Source organism: Hemiscyllium ocellatum, chromosome 21, assembly GCF_020745735.1.
Source record: "Hemiscyllium ocellatum isolate sHemOce1 chromosome 21, sHemOce1.pat.X.cur, whole genome shotgun sequence".
Classification (NCBI taxonomy): domain Eukaryota; kingdom Metazoa; phylum Chordata; class Chondrichthyes; order Orectolobiformes; family Hemiscylliidae; genus Hemiscyllium; species Hemiscyllium ocellatum.
In genome coordinates this window covers 17,094,328-17,109,969 of record NC_083421.1, presented here as the reverse complement: position 1 = coordinate 17,109,969, position 15,642 = coordinate 17,094,328, and the positions used below count along the sequence as shown (strand labels likewise).

At 44.3% G+C, this 15,642-nt stretch overlaps 1 protein-coding gene across 12 annotated transcripts in view; it reads left to right on the top strand.

The window, feature by feature from the left end:
* exd3 (exonuclease 3'-5' domain containing 3) overlaps nt 1–15,642 on the top strand; it is a 390,852-nt gene that overhangs the window by 36,343 nt on the left and 338,867 nt on the right. For 7 of the 12 annotated variants that reach the window (XM_060841203.1, XM_060841204.1, XM_060841205.1 and 4 more), the window contains one exon: nt 3,067–3,125. The exons of 4 other annotated variants lie outside the window; for them this stretch is intronic. In XM_060841203.1, the coding sequence (XP_060697186.1) occupies nt 3,104–3,125 (22 nt within the window). In that variant the 5' untranslated portion in view covers nt 3,067–3,103. Of the gene's footprint in view, nt 1–3,066; nt 3,126–15,642 lie in introns of those variants that run through there. One more of the 12 variants, XM_060841217.1, reaches the window with a different exon arrangement.

Genomic DNA, 15,642 nt, shown 5'->3' with positions numbered 1-15,642 from the left:
CATTACATCAAACAGGGTGTCTGCTAACTGAACCTCAACTCCTTCATCTTTCTCTTTACTTTTTGCTTCGCGCTATGACTTATGATAGTGGGATCTGGTTATGACACAGTCTGGGAAAATACCAGGATATTTTTGTTTTAACTCCTCAGTTTCTTGGTCTTCCTCTGGCTTCTCCACAACAAGGGATATCATTCCCACCTTGGATCTTGCTAAATCATTCCCAAGAACAAACTGAATTCCCAGAACTGACACTCTGTCAATAATTTCCACTGTAACTTCCCCAGTCTTGAGTTGGCACTCCAACCTGACCTTACATAGAGAATGCTAAATTTCTGTCAACTATCTCACAAATTGCCACACTCTCGGGTAACAGATCAAAAAGAGTGCATATTCACTCATCCCTTACTATCAGCGACTGGTTATATCCTGTATCTCAAAATTATAACTTCTTGCCCTTCTCCCTCTGTTCTTTGAGTAAACTTTACCCACTGAGGCGAATTCTTTGTAGAGATGAAGTACAACTCCATACCAACCCCCTGACTAGGCTGTGCACTCTCCTGCAGCTCCTCGGATCTCCTTGGGGTCTCCTTCACTAATGCCACTGGCTCAGCTTCTTTAACCACATCTTTTCCCCACAGTGCCTTTCTTTAACGACCAGCACTGTGACTTTACGTGTCCCACTTTAACACACTGGAAACACCTGAGGCCTTTCACCTCCTTTCCACCCTCTTGGGCTTCTTTTTTTTATCCTGTGGTAAATTTTTACCAGTGCTCTCTACTTTTGGTTTTAGTAGTGTAGCATCTCCCCTTGTCCCAACTTCTGTCCCTCAGAGGACAAAATACTGGTCGGAAGTTTGCTTATGCACCAACATGTACTCATCTGCCAATTCTGCTGCCTTCTCACTTCCTGAACTTTCTGTCCTCCACGTGAATTCTTCCCATCTCTGATGTTGTTTCAACTCCTCCAGCAGAATACTCTCTCTTAGAGCCTTGAATGTCCTATCTATTTTCAAAGCATGCACTCATCGATTAAAATGGCTATGTTTAATTCTTTGGAGTTCAACATAAGTCTGACCCGGTTCCTTATTTGTGTTTCTGAACTGCTGTCTAAACGCTTGTGGTACCAATTCATAAGCACTTAAAAAGTATTTTAAAACTTCACAAATCGGCCGTGTGATCGAATAACACACACACACACACACACACACCCCTGCCTGGATGAATGCTGCTCCAACAAGACTAAATAAACTTGTACCATCCAGGACAAAGCAGACTGCTTGAATGGCATCCCATCCACTGTCTTCATAATACACTCCCTTCACCGATGTTCAGTAGCAGAGGTGTAAACCACCTACAAAATGCACTGAAGCAGCTCACTTGAGTTCTTTTGACAACATTTGTCGCTGCTGTTTGAGAAATGAAAGAAAAATATTAGAGAATTATAGACCAGTTAGCCTAACATCAGTTATGGGGAATTGTTGGAGTCAAGGACCGGGTAACTGAACGTCTCAAATTTTCAGGTAATTGGGGAGATTAATTTTTTTTTAACTTTTTGATTAATTGATTCAGCCTGGTAGGTCATGCCTGACAAACCTCGTTGAATATTTTGAATAAGTGAATATTTTGGGGTCTTGGACAGGGCATTGGCTATGAATGTTGTCTATATGGACTTCCAGTGTATTTGGCAAAGTCCCAATAAGAGACTTAACCAAGGAAGATGTCCACAGTATTGAGGGAAAATTACTGACATGGCTGGGAAATTGTTTGAGTAGCTAGCAATAGGATGGAGCGATAGTGGGTAGGTACTCAAATAGCTGAAAACGTGTTGCTGGAAAAGCGGAGCAGGTCAAGCAGCGTCCAACGAGCAGGAGAATCGACATTTCGGGCATGAGCCCTTCTTCAGGAATGAGGGAAGTGTGCCAAGCAGGCTAAGATAAAAGGTAGGGAGGTAGGTGCTCAAATAGGCAGGAGATGACCAGTGATGACTATCAAGGATGTGTGTTAGAGCCTCAATTATTTATGAATGACTTGGGTAATGGCACAGGATGTCACACATCCAAAGATGCTGATGGCACAAAGGTAGTGTAAACAGTACATATAAATAGCATGGTATGCAAAGGGACACCAATAGACCAGGTGAATGCGCAAAACAGTGGCAGATACATTTCAACGTCAGCAATTGTAAGGTTATCCATTTTGGACCAAAAGAGGGCAAATCAGAGTACTTTCTAGATGCTATAAAGTTAAATACATCTCTTTGGATGTCCAAAAACAGACAAGGGGATTCAGGTGTATAGATCTTTAAAATGTCATGAACAGGTGCAGAAAAGAATCAGGAAAGCTTTGATGCTCACGTCTCACAAATGAACGTCTCAGGAGTATAAGAACTCAAGTCATGCTAAACCCTGGTTAGACTCCAAGACAGGGTGGATAAACTATTTGCACTACTTGGGGATTCCAGAACCAGGGGCATAATCTGAAAATTAGGGGCAGACCTTTCGAGAGAGATATTAGGAAGCACCTCTACGCACAAAGGGTAGTAGATGTTTGGGACTCTTCCAAAAATGCCAATTGATGCGAGATCTGTTGTTAATTTTAAATCTGAGAAGGTATTAAAGGATGTGGGCCAAAGGAAGGTATATGGTGTCAGGCCACACTGAATGTTGAAATAGGCTCAGGAACTGAATGGTCTACTCTCGTTCCTATGTAACACCTTCTAAACTCACAACCTTGACCACCTAAAAGGACATGGGCAACAAATGCTTGGAAACAGCACCACTTGCATGTTCACCTCTAAGCCACATGCTATCCTGACTTGGAAATATATTGCTGATTCAAAATCCATAAACTCCTCTGTACCACGAGAACTATAGTGGTTTGAGAAGTTAGGTCATCCCCATCACTTCGAGGGAAATTAGGGATGGAAAATTAGTGATGCCCATGTCTCACAAATGAATTAAACAAAACACTCTAATGTGCAAGTTTGTCTGAGATAATTGAGACTGCTAGTCTTTAATGTGTACTTTCTTGCTCAGTCTGCTTATCTCTGCTTGCATTTTCTTGCAGGATTTGTCGAACTGCCTGTATTTAAGGAATCAGCTTGATGATGGGTGATCATTGCACAGGTATCAGCAACTGTGGCTTTTGTTTAGCAATTTAAAAAGTCTGTCATTACTATGGTGCGATAACGAACATAGTGCAGTGGTTATGCCTAGCAAGGATTGTAGGAAACAGGCCTTGGTCATTTTTCAAATTGATTGTCTAATGCAGCACCATTTTTCTGTAATATTCCTAAATGCCCTGCTATCATTGGTATCCTGAAACCTACAGATTTCTGTCTTGGAAGTGTTGAATGAAACAGCTTCCACAGCTGTCTGGCACAGAGGATAGGCTAGCACGTTTTTCACTGGAGTGTAGGAGGTTGACAGACAACCTGACAGATGTTTCTCAAATAATGAGAGGTATAGATAGAGGGTGATGGTAGTTGTCTTTTCTCTAAGATTGGAAATTTCAAGACTAGGAGGCACATTTTTAAGGTGAGAGGAGAGAGATTTTAAAAAGATGTAAGAGGCAAATGTTTTATACAAAAGGTAATTTGGATTTGGATTGAACTTCCTGGGGATGTGGTGGATGCAATTACAATTTAAATTACAATATTTAAAAGACATTTGGATAGATATGTGAATAGGAAAGGTTTGAAGGGATATGGACTAGGAGCAGACAGGTGGGACTAGTTTAGTGTGGGATTATGTTTGACATGGACTGGTTGAACTGAAGAGTCTGTTTCTGTGCTGTATGGCTCTAAGACCCTCTGGAGAAATTTCTCTTCATCTCAGTCTTAAATGGTCTGTCTGTGTTGTGTTTACTGCTGTCCATGTCTTCTAACTGTGTGGGCTCCTCTAGGGGTTTATGTGGTCTAGTGTCTCATGTCTAGTCTAACGGGAAGAATCTTGAATAAGCAAGATGTAAAACTGGTGCAGAATTCTTGGGGTTAAAAAGAACAAAAGAGACGTACAGCACAAGAACAGGCCCTTCGGCCCTGCAAGCCTGTGCCGATCATCATGCCCAAATTAAACTAAAAAAACAAATCTGTGCTCTTATTCGGTCCATATTCCCTCTGTATTCATGTAACTATCCAGGTCTCTTAACTGTCGCCAAAGTGCCTGCTTCTACCATTGCCTCTGGCAGTGTGTTCTAGGCTCCTACCATTCTATGCGTGAAAAGCTTCCCTTGCACATCTGCCTTAAATTCCCTGCACTCCCCCCAACCTTGAACCTGTGTCCCATGTAATTGGCACTTCCATCCTGGAAAAAACCCTCTGATTGTTGACCTTATCTATATAGAATGTAGAACATAGAAAAGCACTGCACAGAACAGGCCCTTTGGCCCATGATGTTGTACCGAGGATTATTCCTAATGTAAAATAAAATAACTTAACCTACGCACCCCTCAACTCGCTGTTCTCTATGTGCATGTCCAGCTTAAATGTCCCTAATGACTCTGCTTCCACCATCACCGCTGGCAATGCATTCCATGCATTCACAACTCTCTGCATAAAGAACCTACCTCTGACATCTCCTAATATCTTAAAACTGTGACCCCTCGTACCCGTCAATCCTGTCCTGGGGAAGAGTCTCTGGCTATTGACTCTATCTATTCCTCTCATTATTTTGTACACCTCGAACAGGTCTCCTCTCTTCCTCCTTCTCTCCAGAGAGAAAAATCTGAGCTTTTTCAACCTATCTACATAAGGCAAGCCCTCCATTCCAGGCAGCATCCTGATCAACTTTGTTTGCACCCTCTCCAAAGCCTCTGTATCTTTCCTATAATAGGGCAACCAGAACTGGACACAATATTCCAAGTGTAGTCTCACCAGGGACTTGTAGAGCTGTAGCAAAACCTCGTGGCTCTTAAACTCGATACCCCTGTTAATGAAAACCAAAACACCAAATGCTTTCTTAACAACCCTATCCACTTGGGTGGCAACTTTGAGGGATCTATGTACTTGTACACCCAGATCCTTCTGTTCCTCCACACTGCCAAGAATCCTGTTTTTAATCCTATATTCAGCATTCGAGTTCGACCTTCCAATGCATCACTTCACATTTATCCAGGTTGAACTCTATCTGCCATTTCTCAGCCTAGCTCTGCATCCTGTCTATGTCGCGCTGCAGCCTGCAATAGCCCTTGATACTATCAACGACACCTCCAACCTTTGTGCCATCAGCAAATTTACTGACCCACCCTTCAATCTCCTCGTCCAAGTCATTTATAAAAACTACGAAGAGCAGGGGCCCAAGAACAGAGTCCTGCGGGACCCCACTCACCACTGACCTCCAGGCAGAACACTTTCCATCTATAACCACTTTCTGCCTTCTGTCAGCCAACCAATTCCGAATCCAGATAGCCAAATCTCCCTGTATCCCATACTTCCTGACTTTATGAATAAGCCTACCATGGGGATCCTTATCATATGGAGAAAGTGAGGACTACAGATGCTGGAGATCAGAACTGAAAATGTGTTGCTGGAAAAGTGCAGCAGGTCAGGCAGCATCCAAGGAACAGGAGATTCGACGTTTCGGGTATAAGCCCTTCTTCAGGAAGGATCCTTATCATATGCCTTGCTCAAGTCCGTATACACCACATCCTCTGCTCGACCTTTGTCGACCTGTCTTGTCACCTCAAAGAACTCAATAAAATTTGCGAGGCATGACCTGCCCCTCATAAAGCCATGCTTGACTGCCTTTAATCACACTGCTTTGCCAAATAGTCATAGATCCTATCCCTCAGAATTCTTTCCAAAACCTTGCTGACCACAGACGTAAGACTGACAGGTCCGTAATTGCCAGGGATTTCCCTATTTCCCTTCTTGAAAAGAGGAACAACATTCACCTCCTTCCAGTCCTCCAGTACCACTCCCATGGAGAGAGAGCAGGCAAAGGTCTTCGCCCGCGGCTTAGCAACCTCCTTTCTTGCTTCCAAGTGCAGCCTACTTTGAATCTGGTCTGGCCCGGAGGACTTATCAATCTTAATGTTTTCCAAAATTTTGAGCACATCAACTTCATCAATCTTGATCTGGTCAAGCCTGTATTCCAGCTCCTCAAAGTTCTCATTCACAACAAGGACCCTTTCATTAGAGAAAACTGAAGTAAAATACTCATTCAGGGCTTCTCCTATCTGCTCAGACTCCTTGAACAAGTTCCCTCCGCTATCCCTCCTCAGCCCTACCTTCTTACTCTCTCGGCGGAGCAGGTAATGGCTGTCTGGTGGTGTTTTTTTTTAAATCGTGGTATAGTTCAGTTATTGTTTTTTTAACGGCTAAAATTTAAAGTTTTTTTTAAGCGCCTAGCAGACCCGGAAGCTGGTGTCGCGCTAGCTTACCTGGGAAGGTTTTTTTGTCTTATAAAAGCGCGCAGGCGAGGAACCTGAGGCACTACAGGGGTAGAGCCTCCCACCCGCCCTCCTCCTCTAACCTAATAATAAGACCTGTTGTGGTAAGCAGGTAAGTGCTGCATTTTGCTTGTTTGTTTCTTTAGATCTAGTTTTTTAAAGTTTACCTTTTACAAGGATGGCAGCGAAGGCAGTGCAATGTTCCTCTTGCAACATGTATGAGGTGAGGGAAGCCATTAGCGTCCCTGCAAGAAGTGCACCCATCTCCAGCTCCTCCAAGACCGTGTTAGGGAACTGGAGCTGGAGTTGGATGAACTGCGGATCATTCGGGAGGCAGAGGTGGTCATAGATCAGAGCTTTAGGGAAGTAGTTACTCCAAAAGTTATAGAGAGATGGGTGACAGTGAGGGGGAGTGGGAGGAAGCAGCCAGTGCAGGGACCCCCTGCGGTCATTCCCCTCAAGAACAAGTATACCGTTTTGGATACTTGTGGGGGGGATGACTTACCGGGGTAAGCAATGGGGTTCAGGCCTCTGGCACGGAGCCTGTCCCTGTTGCTCAGAAGGGAAGGGTGGAGAAAGGTAGAGCGATAGTTATTGGGGACTCAATAGTGAGGGGCACAGATAGGCGGTTTTGCAGGGGTGACAGAGACTCACGATTGGTATGTTGCCTCCCAGGTGCAAGGGTACGTGATGTCTCTGATCGTGCTTTCCGGGTCCTTAAGGGGGAGGGAGAGCAGCCCCAGATCGTGGTCCATGTTGGCACCAACGACATAGGTAGGAAGAGGGGTGAGGATGTTAGGCAGGCTTTCAGGGAGCTAGGTTGGAAGCTCAGAGCTAGAACGAACAGAGTTGTCTCTGGTTTGTTACCCGTGCCATGTGATAGAGAGTCGAGGAATAGGGAGAGAGAGCAGTTAAATGCGTGGCTACAGGGATGGTGCAGGAGGGAGGGATTCCGGTATCTGGACAACTGGGGTTCTTTCTGGGGAAGGTGGGACCTCTATATAAACAGGATGGTCTACACCTGAACCTGAGGGGCACCAGTATCCTTGGGGGGAGGTTTGCTAGTGCTCTTTGGGAGGGTTTAAACTAACTCTGCAGGGGGATGGGAACCTGGACTGTAGCTTTAGGGTACAGGACCTTGAGTGTTGGGAGGTTAGGAACATGGCATCAATCTCGAAGGGGGGTGCCTGTAAACAGGAAGGTGGGCTTGAAGTGTATATACTTCAATGCCAGAAGTATAAGAAATAAGGTAAGTGAACTTGCAGCGTGGGTTGGTACCTGGGACTTCGATGTTGTGGCCATTACAGAGACGTGGGTAGAACAGGGACAGGAATGGCTGTTGCAGGTTCCAGGGTTTAAATGTTTTAGTAGGGTCAGAGATGGGGGTAAAAGAGGGGGAGGTGTGGCATTGCTTGTCAAGGGTAGTATTACAGTGGTGGAAAGGACGATGGAGGAAGACTTGCCATCTGAGGTAGTTTGGGCTGAGGTTAGAAATAGGAAAGGTGAGGTCACCCTGTTAGGAGTTTTCTACAGGCCTTCTAATAGTCCGAGAGAAGTAGAGGAAAGTATTGCGAGGATGATTCAGGAGAAGAGTGAAAGTAGTAGGGTGGTTGTTATGGGGGACTTTAACTTTCCAGATATTGACAGGGACAGCTATAGCTCGAGTTCATTAGATGAGTCGGTGTTTGCCCAATGTGTGCAGGAGGGTTTCCTGACACAGTATGTAGACAGGCCAACAAGAGGTGAGGCTATACTGGATTTGGTTCTAGGTAATGAACCAGGCCAGGTGTTAGACTTGGAGGTAGGTGAGCACTTCCGGGACAGTGACCACAAGATTAGATTTTTAGATTACTTACAGTGTGGAAACAGGCCCTTCGGCCCAACAAATCCACACCGACCCGCCCGAAGCGACAACCCACCCATACCCCACATATACCCCTTACCTAACACTACGGGCAATTTAGCATGGCCAATTCACCTGACCTGCACATCTTTGGACTGTGGGAGGAAACCGGAGCACCCGGAGGAAACCCACGCAGACACGGGGAGAACGTGCAAACTCCACACAGTCAGTCGCCTGAGGCGGGAATTGAACCCAGGTCCCTGGCGCTGTGAGGCAGCAGTGCTAACCACTGTGCCACTTGGTGACTTTTGCTCTAGTGATGGAGAGGGATAAGTGTGCACTGCAGGGCAAGAGTTATAGCTGGGGGCAGGGAAATTATGATGCGGTGAGGCATGACTTAGGGTGCGTGGACTGGAAAAATAGGCTTCAAGGGAAGAACACAAATGATATGTGGAGATTGTTCAAGGAACAGCTAATAGGTGTCCTTGATAAGTATGTACCAGTCAGGCAGGGAGTAAAGGGTCTTGTGAGGGAGCCGTGGTTTAATAAGGAATTGGAATCCCTTGTAAAAGGGAAGAGGGCGGCCTATGTAAAGATGAGGCGTGAAGGTTCAGTTGGGGCGATTGAGAGTTATAAGGGAGCCAGGAAGGATCTAAAGAGAGCTAAGAGCAGCGAGAAGGGGACATGAAAAGTCCTTAGTTGGTAGGATTAGGGAAAACCCAAAGGCTTTCTATCGGTATGTCAGGAATAAAAGGATGGCTAGGGTAGGTATCGGTCCAGTCAAGGATAGTAGTGGGAAGTTGTGTGTGGAGGCGGAGGAGATTGGAGAGACACTAAATCAATACTTTTCGTCAGTATTCACTCAGGAACAGGACACTGTTGTTGATGTGAATATTGAGTCACAAGTGATTAGAATGGATGGCCTTGAGGTATGTAGGGAAGAGGTCTGGGGAATACTGGAAAGGATGAAAATAGATAAGTCCCCTGGGCCTGATGGCATTTATCCTAGGATCCTCTGGGAAGCTAGGGAGGAGATAGCGGAGCCATTGGCCTTGATTTTTATGTCGTCATTGTCTACGGGAATAGTGCCAGAAGACTGGAGGATAGCGAATGTGGTCCCCTTGTTCAAGAAGGGGAGTAGGGATAGCCCTAGTAACTATAGGCCAGTGAGTCTCACTTCTGTTGTGGGCAAAGTCTTAGAGAGAATTGTAAGGGATAGGATTTATGAACATCTGGATAGGAATAATGTGATCAAGGATAGTCAGCATGGTTTTGTGAAGGGCAGGTCATGCCTCACAAACCTTATTGAGTTCTTTGAGAAGGTGACCAAGGAAGTGGACGAGGGTAAAGCAGTAGATGTGTTGTAGATGTGTTGTATATGGATTTTAGCAAAGCGTTCGATAAGGTACCCCATGGCAGGCTAATGCAAAAACTACGGAGGTATGGCATTGAGGGTGCATTAGAGGTTTGGATTAGGAATTGGCTGGCTGGAAGGAGACAGAGGGTAGTAGTTGATGTTATAGGTTCATCTTGGAGTGCACTCACTAGCGGTGTTCCACAAGGATCTGTTTTGGGACCGTTGCTGTTTGTCATTTTTATAAATGACCTAGAGGAGGGGCTTGAAAGCTGGGTGAGCAAGTTTGTGGATGACACAAAAGTCGGTGGAATTGTGGACAGCGAAGAAGGATGTGGCAGGTTACAGCGGGATATAGATAAGTTGCAGAGCTGGGCAGAAAGGTGGCAAGTGGAATTCAATGTAGCTAAGTGTGAAGTCATTCACTTTGGTAGGAGTAACAAGAAGATGGATTACTGGGCTAATGGTAGGCTACTTGGTAGTGTGGATGAGTAGAGGGATCTTGGTGTCCATGTACACAGATCTCTGAAAGTTGCCACCCAGGTGAATAGTGCTGTGAAGAAGGCATATGGTGTACTGGGATTTATTGGTAGAGGAATTGAGTTCCGGAGTCCTGAGGTCATGTTGCAGTTGTTTTAGACTCTGGTGCGGCCTCATCTGTAGTATTGTGTGCAGTTTTGGTCGCCATACTATAGGAAGGATGTGGAGGCATTGGAACGAGTGCAGAGGAGGTTTACCAGGATGTTGCCTGGCATGGTAGGAAGATCGTATGAGGAAAGGCTGAGGCACTTGGGGCTGTTCTCATTGGAGAAAAGAAGGTTTAGGGGAGATTTGATAGAGGTGTACAAGATGATTAGGGGTTTAGATAGGGTTGACAGTGAGAACCTTTTTCCGCTAATGGAGTCAGCTGTTACTAAGGGACACAGCTTTAAATTAAGGGGTGGTAGGTATAGGACAGATGTTAGGGGTAGATTCTTTACTCAGCGGGTTGTGAGTTCATGGAATGCCCTGCCAGTAGCAGTGGTGGACTCTCCCTCTTTATGGTCATTTAAGCGGGCATTGGATAAGCATATAGAGGTTATTGGGCTTGTGTGGGCTAGGTAGGCTTAGGTCGGCGCAACATTGAGGGCCGAAGGGCCCGTACTGCGCTGTATTTTTCTATGTTCTATGTTCTCCCTGATCATTCTCTTATTCCTCACATATAAGTAAAATGCTTTTGGGTTCTCCCTAATCCTATTTGCCTAGCCTTTTTCGTGCCCCCTCCTGGCTCTCCTCAGTCCATTTCTGAGCTCCTTTCAGGTAAGCCTGTAATCCTCTAAAGCTGTGCTAGATCCTTGCTTCCTCCACCTTAAGTAAGCTGCCTTCTTCCTTTTGACGAGAAACTCCTCTGTTCTCATCATCCAAGGCTCCTTAATCTTACCCCCTCTTACCTGTCTCATGCATCATTCGCAACAACTGCTCCTTAAACAGTCTCCACATGTCTGCTGTGCCCTTTCTGTGGAACAATTGCTCCCAGTCTGTATTTCCCAACTCCTGTCTGATAGCGTCATCGCTGTTCCTGATTTCCACCCACACTGACTCAGCAGACAGACCTACCTCAATAACCTTTGTTTCTGTAGCTGTGATGCACTCTCTGATTAGCAATGCCACACCTCGTTTTCCACCCTCCCTGTTCTTTTTAAACTTTCTGAACCCTGGAATATCAAGCAATCATTCCTGTCCCTGTGAAACCCCCATCTCCGTTATGGGCACAACATCGTATCCATAAGTTTTGATCCATGCTCTAAGTTCGTCACTCTTATTTCTGACACTCCTTGCATTGAAGCAGACACACTTTGACCAATCCCTTTGTTTCATCACATGAGAAACCTTCCCAATAAATTCACTACATCCTGTCGTTGCCCCATCTGCAACTGTCCCCCTGAGATATGTGGCTCTGATTCCCACGCCCCTGCCAATCTAGTTTAAACCCTCCGAATCACACGAGCAAATCTCTCACCCAGGACATTTGTGCCCCTCCAGTTCAGGTGCAACCCGTACTTCATGTGCAGGTCCCACCTTTCCCAGAAGGTATCCCAATGGTCTAGGTATCCGTTTCTCATAATTTTGTAGACCTCAATTGAGTCTCCTCTCAGCAGTGTAAACAATCCTAAACTTTTTAAACTTTCCTCATAGCCAATCCTCTCGAAACTGGGCAACGTCCTGGTGAACCTTCTCTGCACTCTCTCCTAAGCTTCCATGTCTTTCTGATAGTGTGGTGACTAACACTGTACACCACTCCAAATGTGGCTGAACAAGGGTTTTATATAGCTGCGAGTAAAAAGTGAGGTCTGCAGATGCTGGAGATCAGAGCTGAAAATGTGTTGCTGGTTAAAGCGCAGCAGGTCAGGCAGCATCCAAGGAACAGGAAATTCGACGTTTCGGGCACAAGCCCTTCATGATGAAGGGCTTGTGCCCGAAACGTCGAATTTCCTGTTCCTTGGATGCTGCGTGACCTGCTGCGCTTTAACCAACAACACATTTTCAGCTTTTATATAGCTGCACGTGGTTTGTCAACTCTTGTAATCCATACCCCAGCTGATGAAGGCAGGCATGCCATATGTCTCCTTAATCACCTTGGTCACATGTGCTGCCATGTTTAGGGAATTGTGGACTGCATGCCCATATCTATCTGCATGGAAATGTTCCTAAAGGTCCTGCGGTGTATAATTCACACCGAAATGCGATCCTCTAAAATGCATCACCTTGGTCAGAATGTGTATCAAGGATGGAGAAGAGGGTTCTGAGTATGAATCCAGTGGCAGTGTGGAATGATCATGAAGGAGCAAGATGAAGTGAAGAAGACTCGATGTTAAGAATTCCTTCAAAAAACTGCAGTAAATTGGGGATTGTTATTTATGGAGACTGCTGCAAAATTTCTTATGATTAATTTGCAAGCAAAACAAAAAAATGTAGTTATTGCTCCTCTAACTATTTATAGGTTATAAGAATCAGCTTAAAATTACGACAAAGACTTGGGAGGACCCAGTTTTGGATCTGGGTCACAAAGGATCTTACTTTACATTTATGCCTCATGACATCATTATATTAGGGGGAGCTTATTGCACACAATCAATTATTAATCCTTTCAGATTCTTCCAGACCCATGCCCTTATCATGTGGCCTGCTCCCTGGATTTTAAATCCCTCAGCCAGTGGAAACATCGTATCCACATCCAACTATAGGAATTTTGTCAGTTTCAATGAGGTCACCTTCCATTCTTCAAAACTCTGGAAAACACAGGCCCAGGGATCAGTCTGGTGAATTGCTATTGCATTCCCTCTCTGACAAGTATCTCCTTAATTCGATAAGGGGATCAAAACTACACACAATACACGAGAAACAGTTTTGCCAGACTCTGTATCACTGTAGCAAGACGTCTTGTTCCTTGCACCCAAATCCCCTAACGGTGAAGACCAGCAGACCACTTGTCTTCCTAAGTTGCTCACTGCATTTGCAGGTTAACTTTCTGTGACTCATGGTCACAGACACCAAGTCCTGTGGACATCAACTCTTACCAATCACCTACTGTTTAAGAAATACTTTGTTGTTATGCTTTTTCTACAAGTATTGACCTCCTAATAACGTCACTTACATAATTCTAGATTCTAACTGCCATGTTCTTGCCCATTCACTTAACCTGCCCAAGTCCCTTGAAGTGTTCTTGGTATCTCCTCACAACTCAAATTCTACCTAGAGTTGGTTCATCAACAAGTTTGGAAATGTAATAGTTGGTGCACACACCCAAACCATTGATTCATTTGTGCACAGCTGTGGTCCTAGTACTGGTCCTTGCATAACTGTACTAGTAATAGCCTACCATGCTGAGAATGAGTGTTTTATTCCTATGGTATGTTCTTGTTTCTAATCCATACTCATGTATTACCCCAATGCCATGCACACCAAGTTTTGTTCACTAACTTCCCATTGGAATCATATCCGAACACTTCTGAAAATTCAAATGCACATTTGCTGGTTCTCCTTTATACTGCAAATAATAGCCTCAAAATCTGCCAACAGATTTGTCATCCAAAAGTTTTGTTGACACTTCTCAATCATTGCATTATTTTAAGTGCCTAATTATCATGCACTTTATAATAAATTTTAATATTTCCTCTACTGCTGAGTCAAACTGAAACGTCTGTAGATGTCTGCTTTCTCTCTTCCACTCGAGAACCTTCAGATCTATTGTGGTTATACCTTTCTATTGTGCACCCTGTAGGAACTTTGCAAAATGCCCAGCACTGCATTCATTGCATGTATAGCCATCTTCTTTAACATGCTGGCATGTAGCCCATTTTACCTAGGACATTTATCATCCTTCAGTTATTCTTTTGAATGCTACCTCTTCATTAATATTAATTTCTTTCCATCCCTCATCTTACACATGAGAGTCAGACAGAATGTGGAACCCAGAAAAACAGCAGCGAATAGGTTCAAAATGGGTGAAAAGATGGTCAGAAATAAAAATGAATAGCTGTTTACTTGAATGTAGGCAGTATTCAGAGCTTATTAAATGAATTCATAACACAGATAGTGGTTAATGGGAATGATCTTCCAACCATTATGGAAACATAGTTACAAGGAGATCAAAATTAGGGACTAAATATTCAAGAGTAGTGGCTTTTCAAAAGGACAAGCAGGAAGGAAATGGTGGAGGGTGGCTTTGTTAGAATGGGATGGAATTAGTATGATAACAAGAAATCGTTGTCATAGAGACATACAGCACAGAATAAACAGTCCCTCAGAGAACAGTAACCATAACATGGTAGGATGCATAGGATGGGGAAGGAAACTGCAGAGGTGGACACGTGAAATGTGGAGCTTATTCAAGGAACAGTTACTGTAGGTCCTTGATAAGTCGCTATCAGGCAGGGAGGTAGTTGTCAAGAGAGGGAGCCATGGTTTATTAAAGAAGTTGAATCTCTTGTCAAGAGGAAGAAGAAGGCTTATGTGACGATGAGGCGTGAAGACTCAGTTAGGGGGCTTGAGAGTTACAGGTTAGCCAGAAAAGATCGAAAGAGAGGGCTAAGAAGAGCCTGGAGGGGACGTGAGAAGTTGTTGGCAGGTAGGATCAAGGAAAACCCTAAGGCCTTCTATAGTTATATCAGGAATAAAAGAATGAGTAGACTAAGATTAGGGTCAATCAGGGGAGATTTACTTTGTATTTTGTGCAATAGCCTTTCATGTGGAACCTTATCAAATGCTTTACTGAAGTCCATATCCACCTGTTTTGTCACCTTCTCGAAGTACTCAATAAGGTTAGTTAGGCACGACCAACCTTTCACAAAACCGTGTTGACCATCTCGAATCAAACTATTCCTCTCCAGATGTTTATAAATCCTATTTACTCAGATATTGCCTGATATGGAAGGAAGGTCTCGCCTGAAAAGGCTGAGGAAACTGAAACTGTTTTCGTTGGAGAGAGAAGATGGAGAGGGGACTCGATCAAAATGTATAAGATAATAAGAGAGTTAGATAGGGTGTAAAGTGAGAGCCTTTTTCCTCGAATGGTGATGGCTAGCATGAGGGGACAAAACTTTAAATTGAAGGGTGATAGATTTAAGATAGATATCAGGGTAGTTTCTTTACTCAGAGTAATAGGGGTATGGAACGACCTGCCTACAACAGTAGTAGACTTGCCAATGTTAAGGGTATTTAAATGGGCATTGGACATACGTATGGATAATATTGGAATGGTGTAGGTTAGATGGGCATCAGATTAATTTCACGGGTCAGCACAACGTCAAGAGTTGAAGGGCCTGTACTGCGCTGTAACATTCTATCTTCTATGGTAGAATCAGATTTGGTTTGAGAGGGATGAGTCTATATAAAAATTGAGAGAAAAGCCAAAGTAAAGATAGGCACCTCAGAGAATGAAGCTGGGGAAATAATGGGGAACCAGTAAATGGCAGAGTCGTTGAAGAAATACTTTGCATCAGTTTTCAAGGTAGAAGACGATAAGAATGCTAAATGAAAGGACATAATGCTAAGGTTCGGGAGGAAATAAATGAGA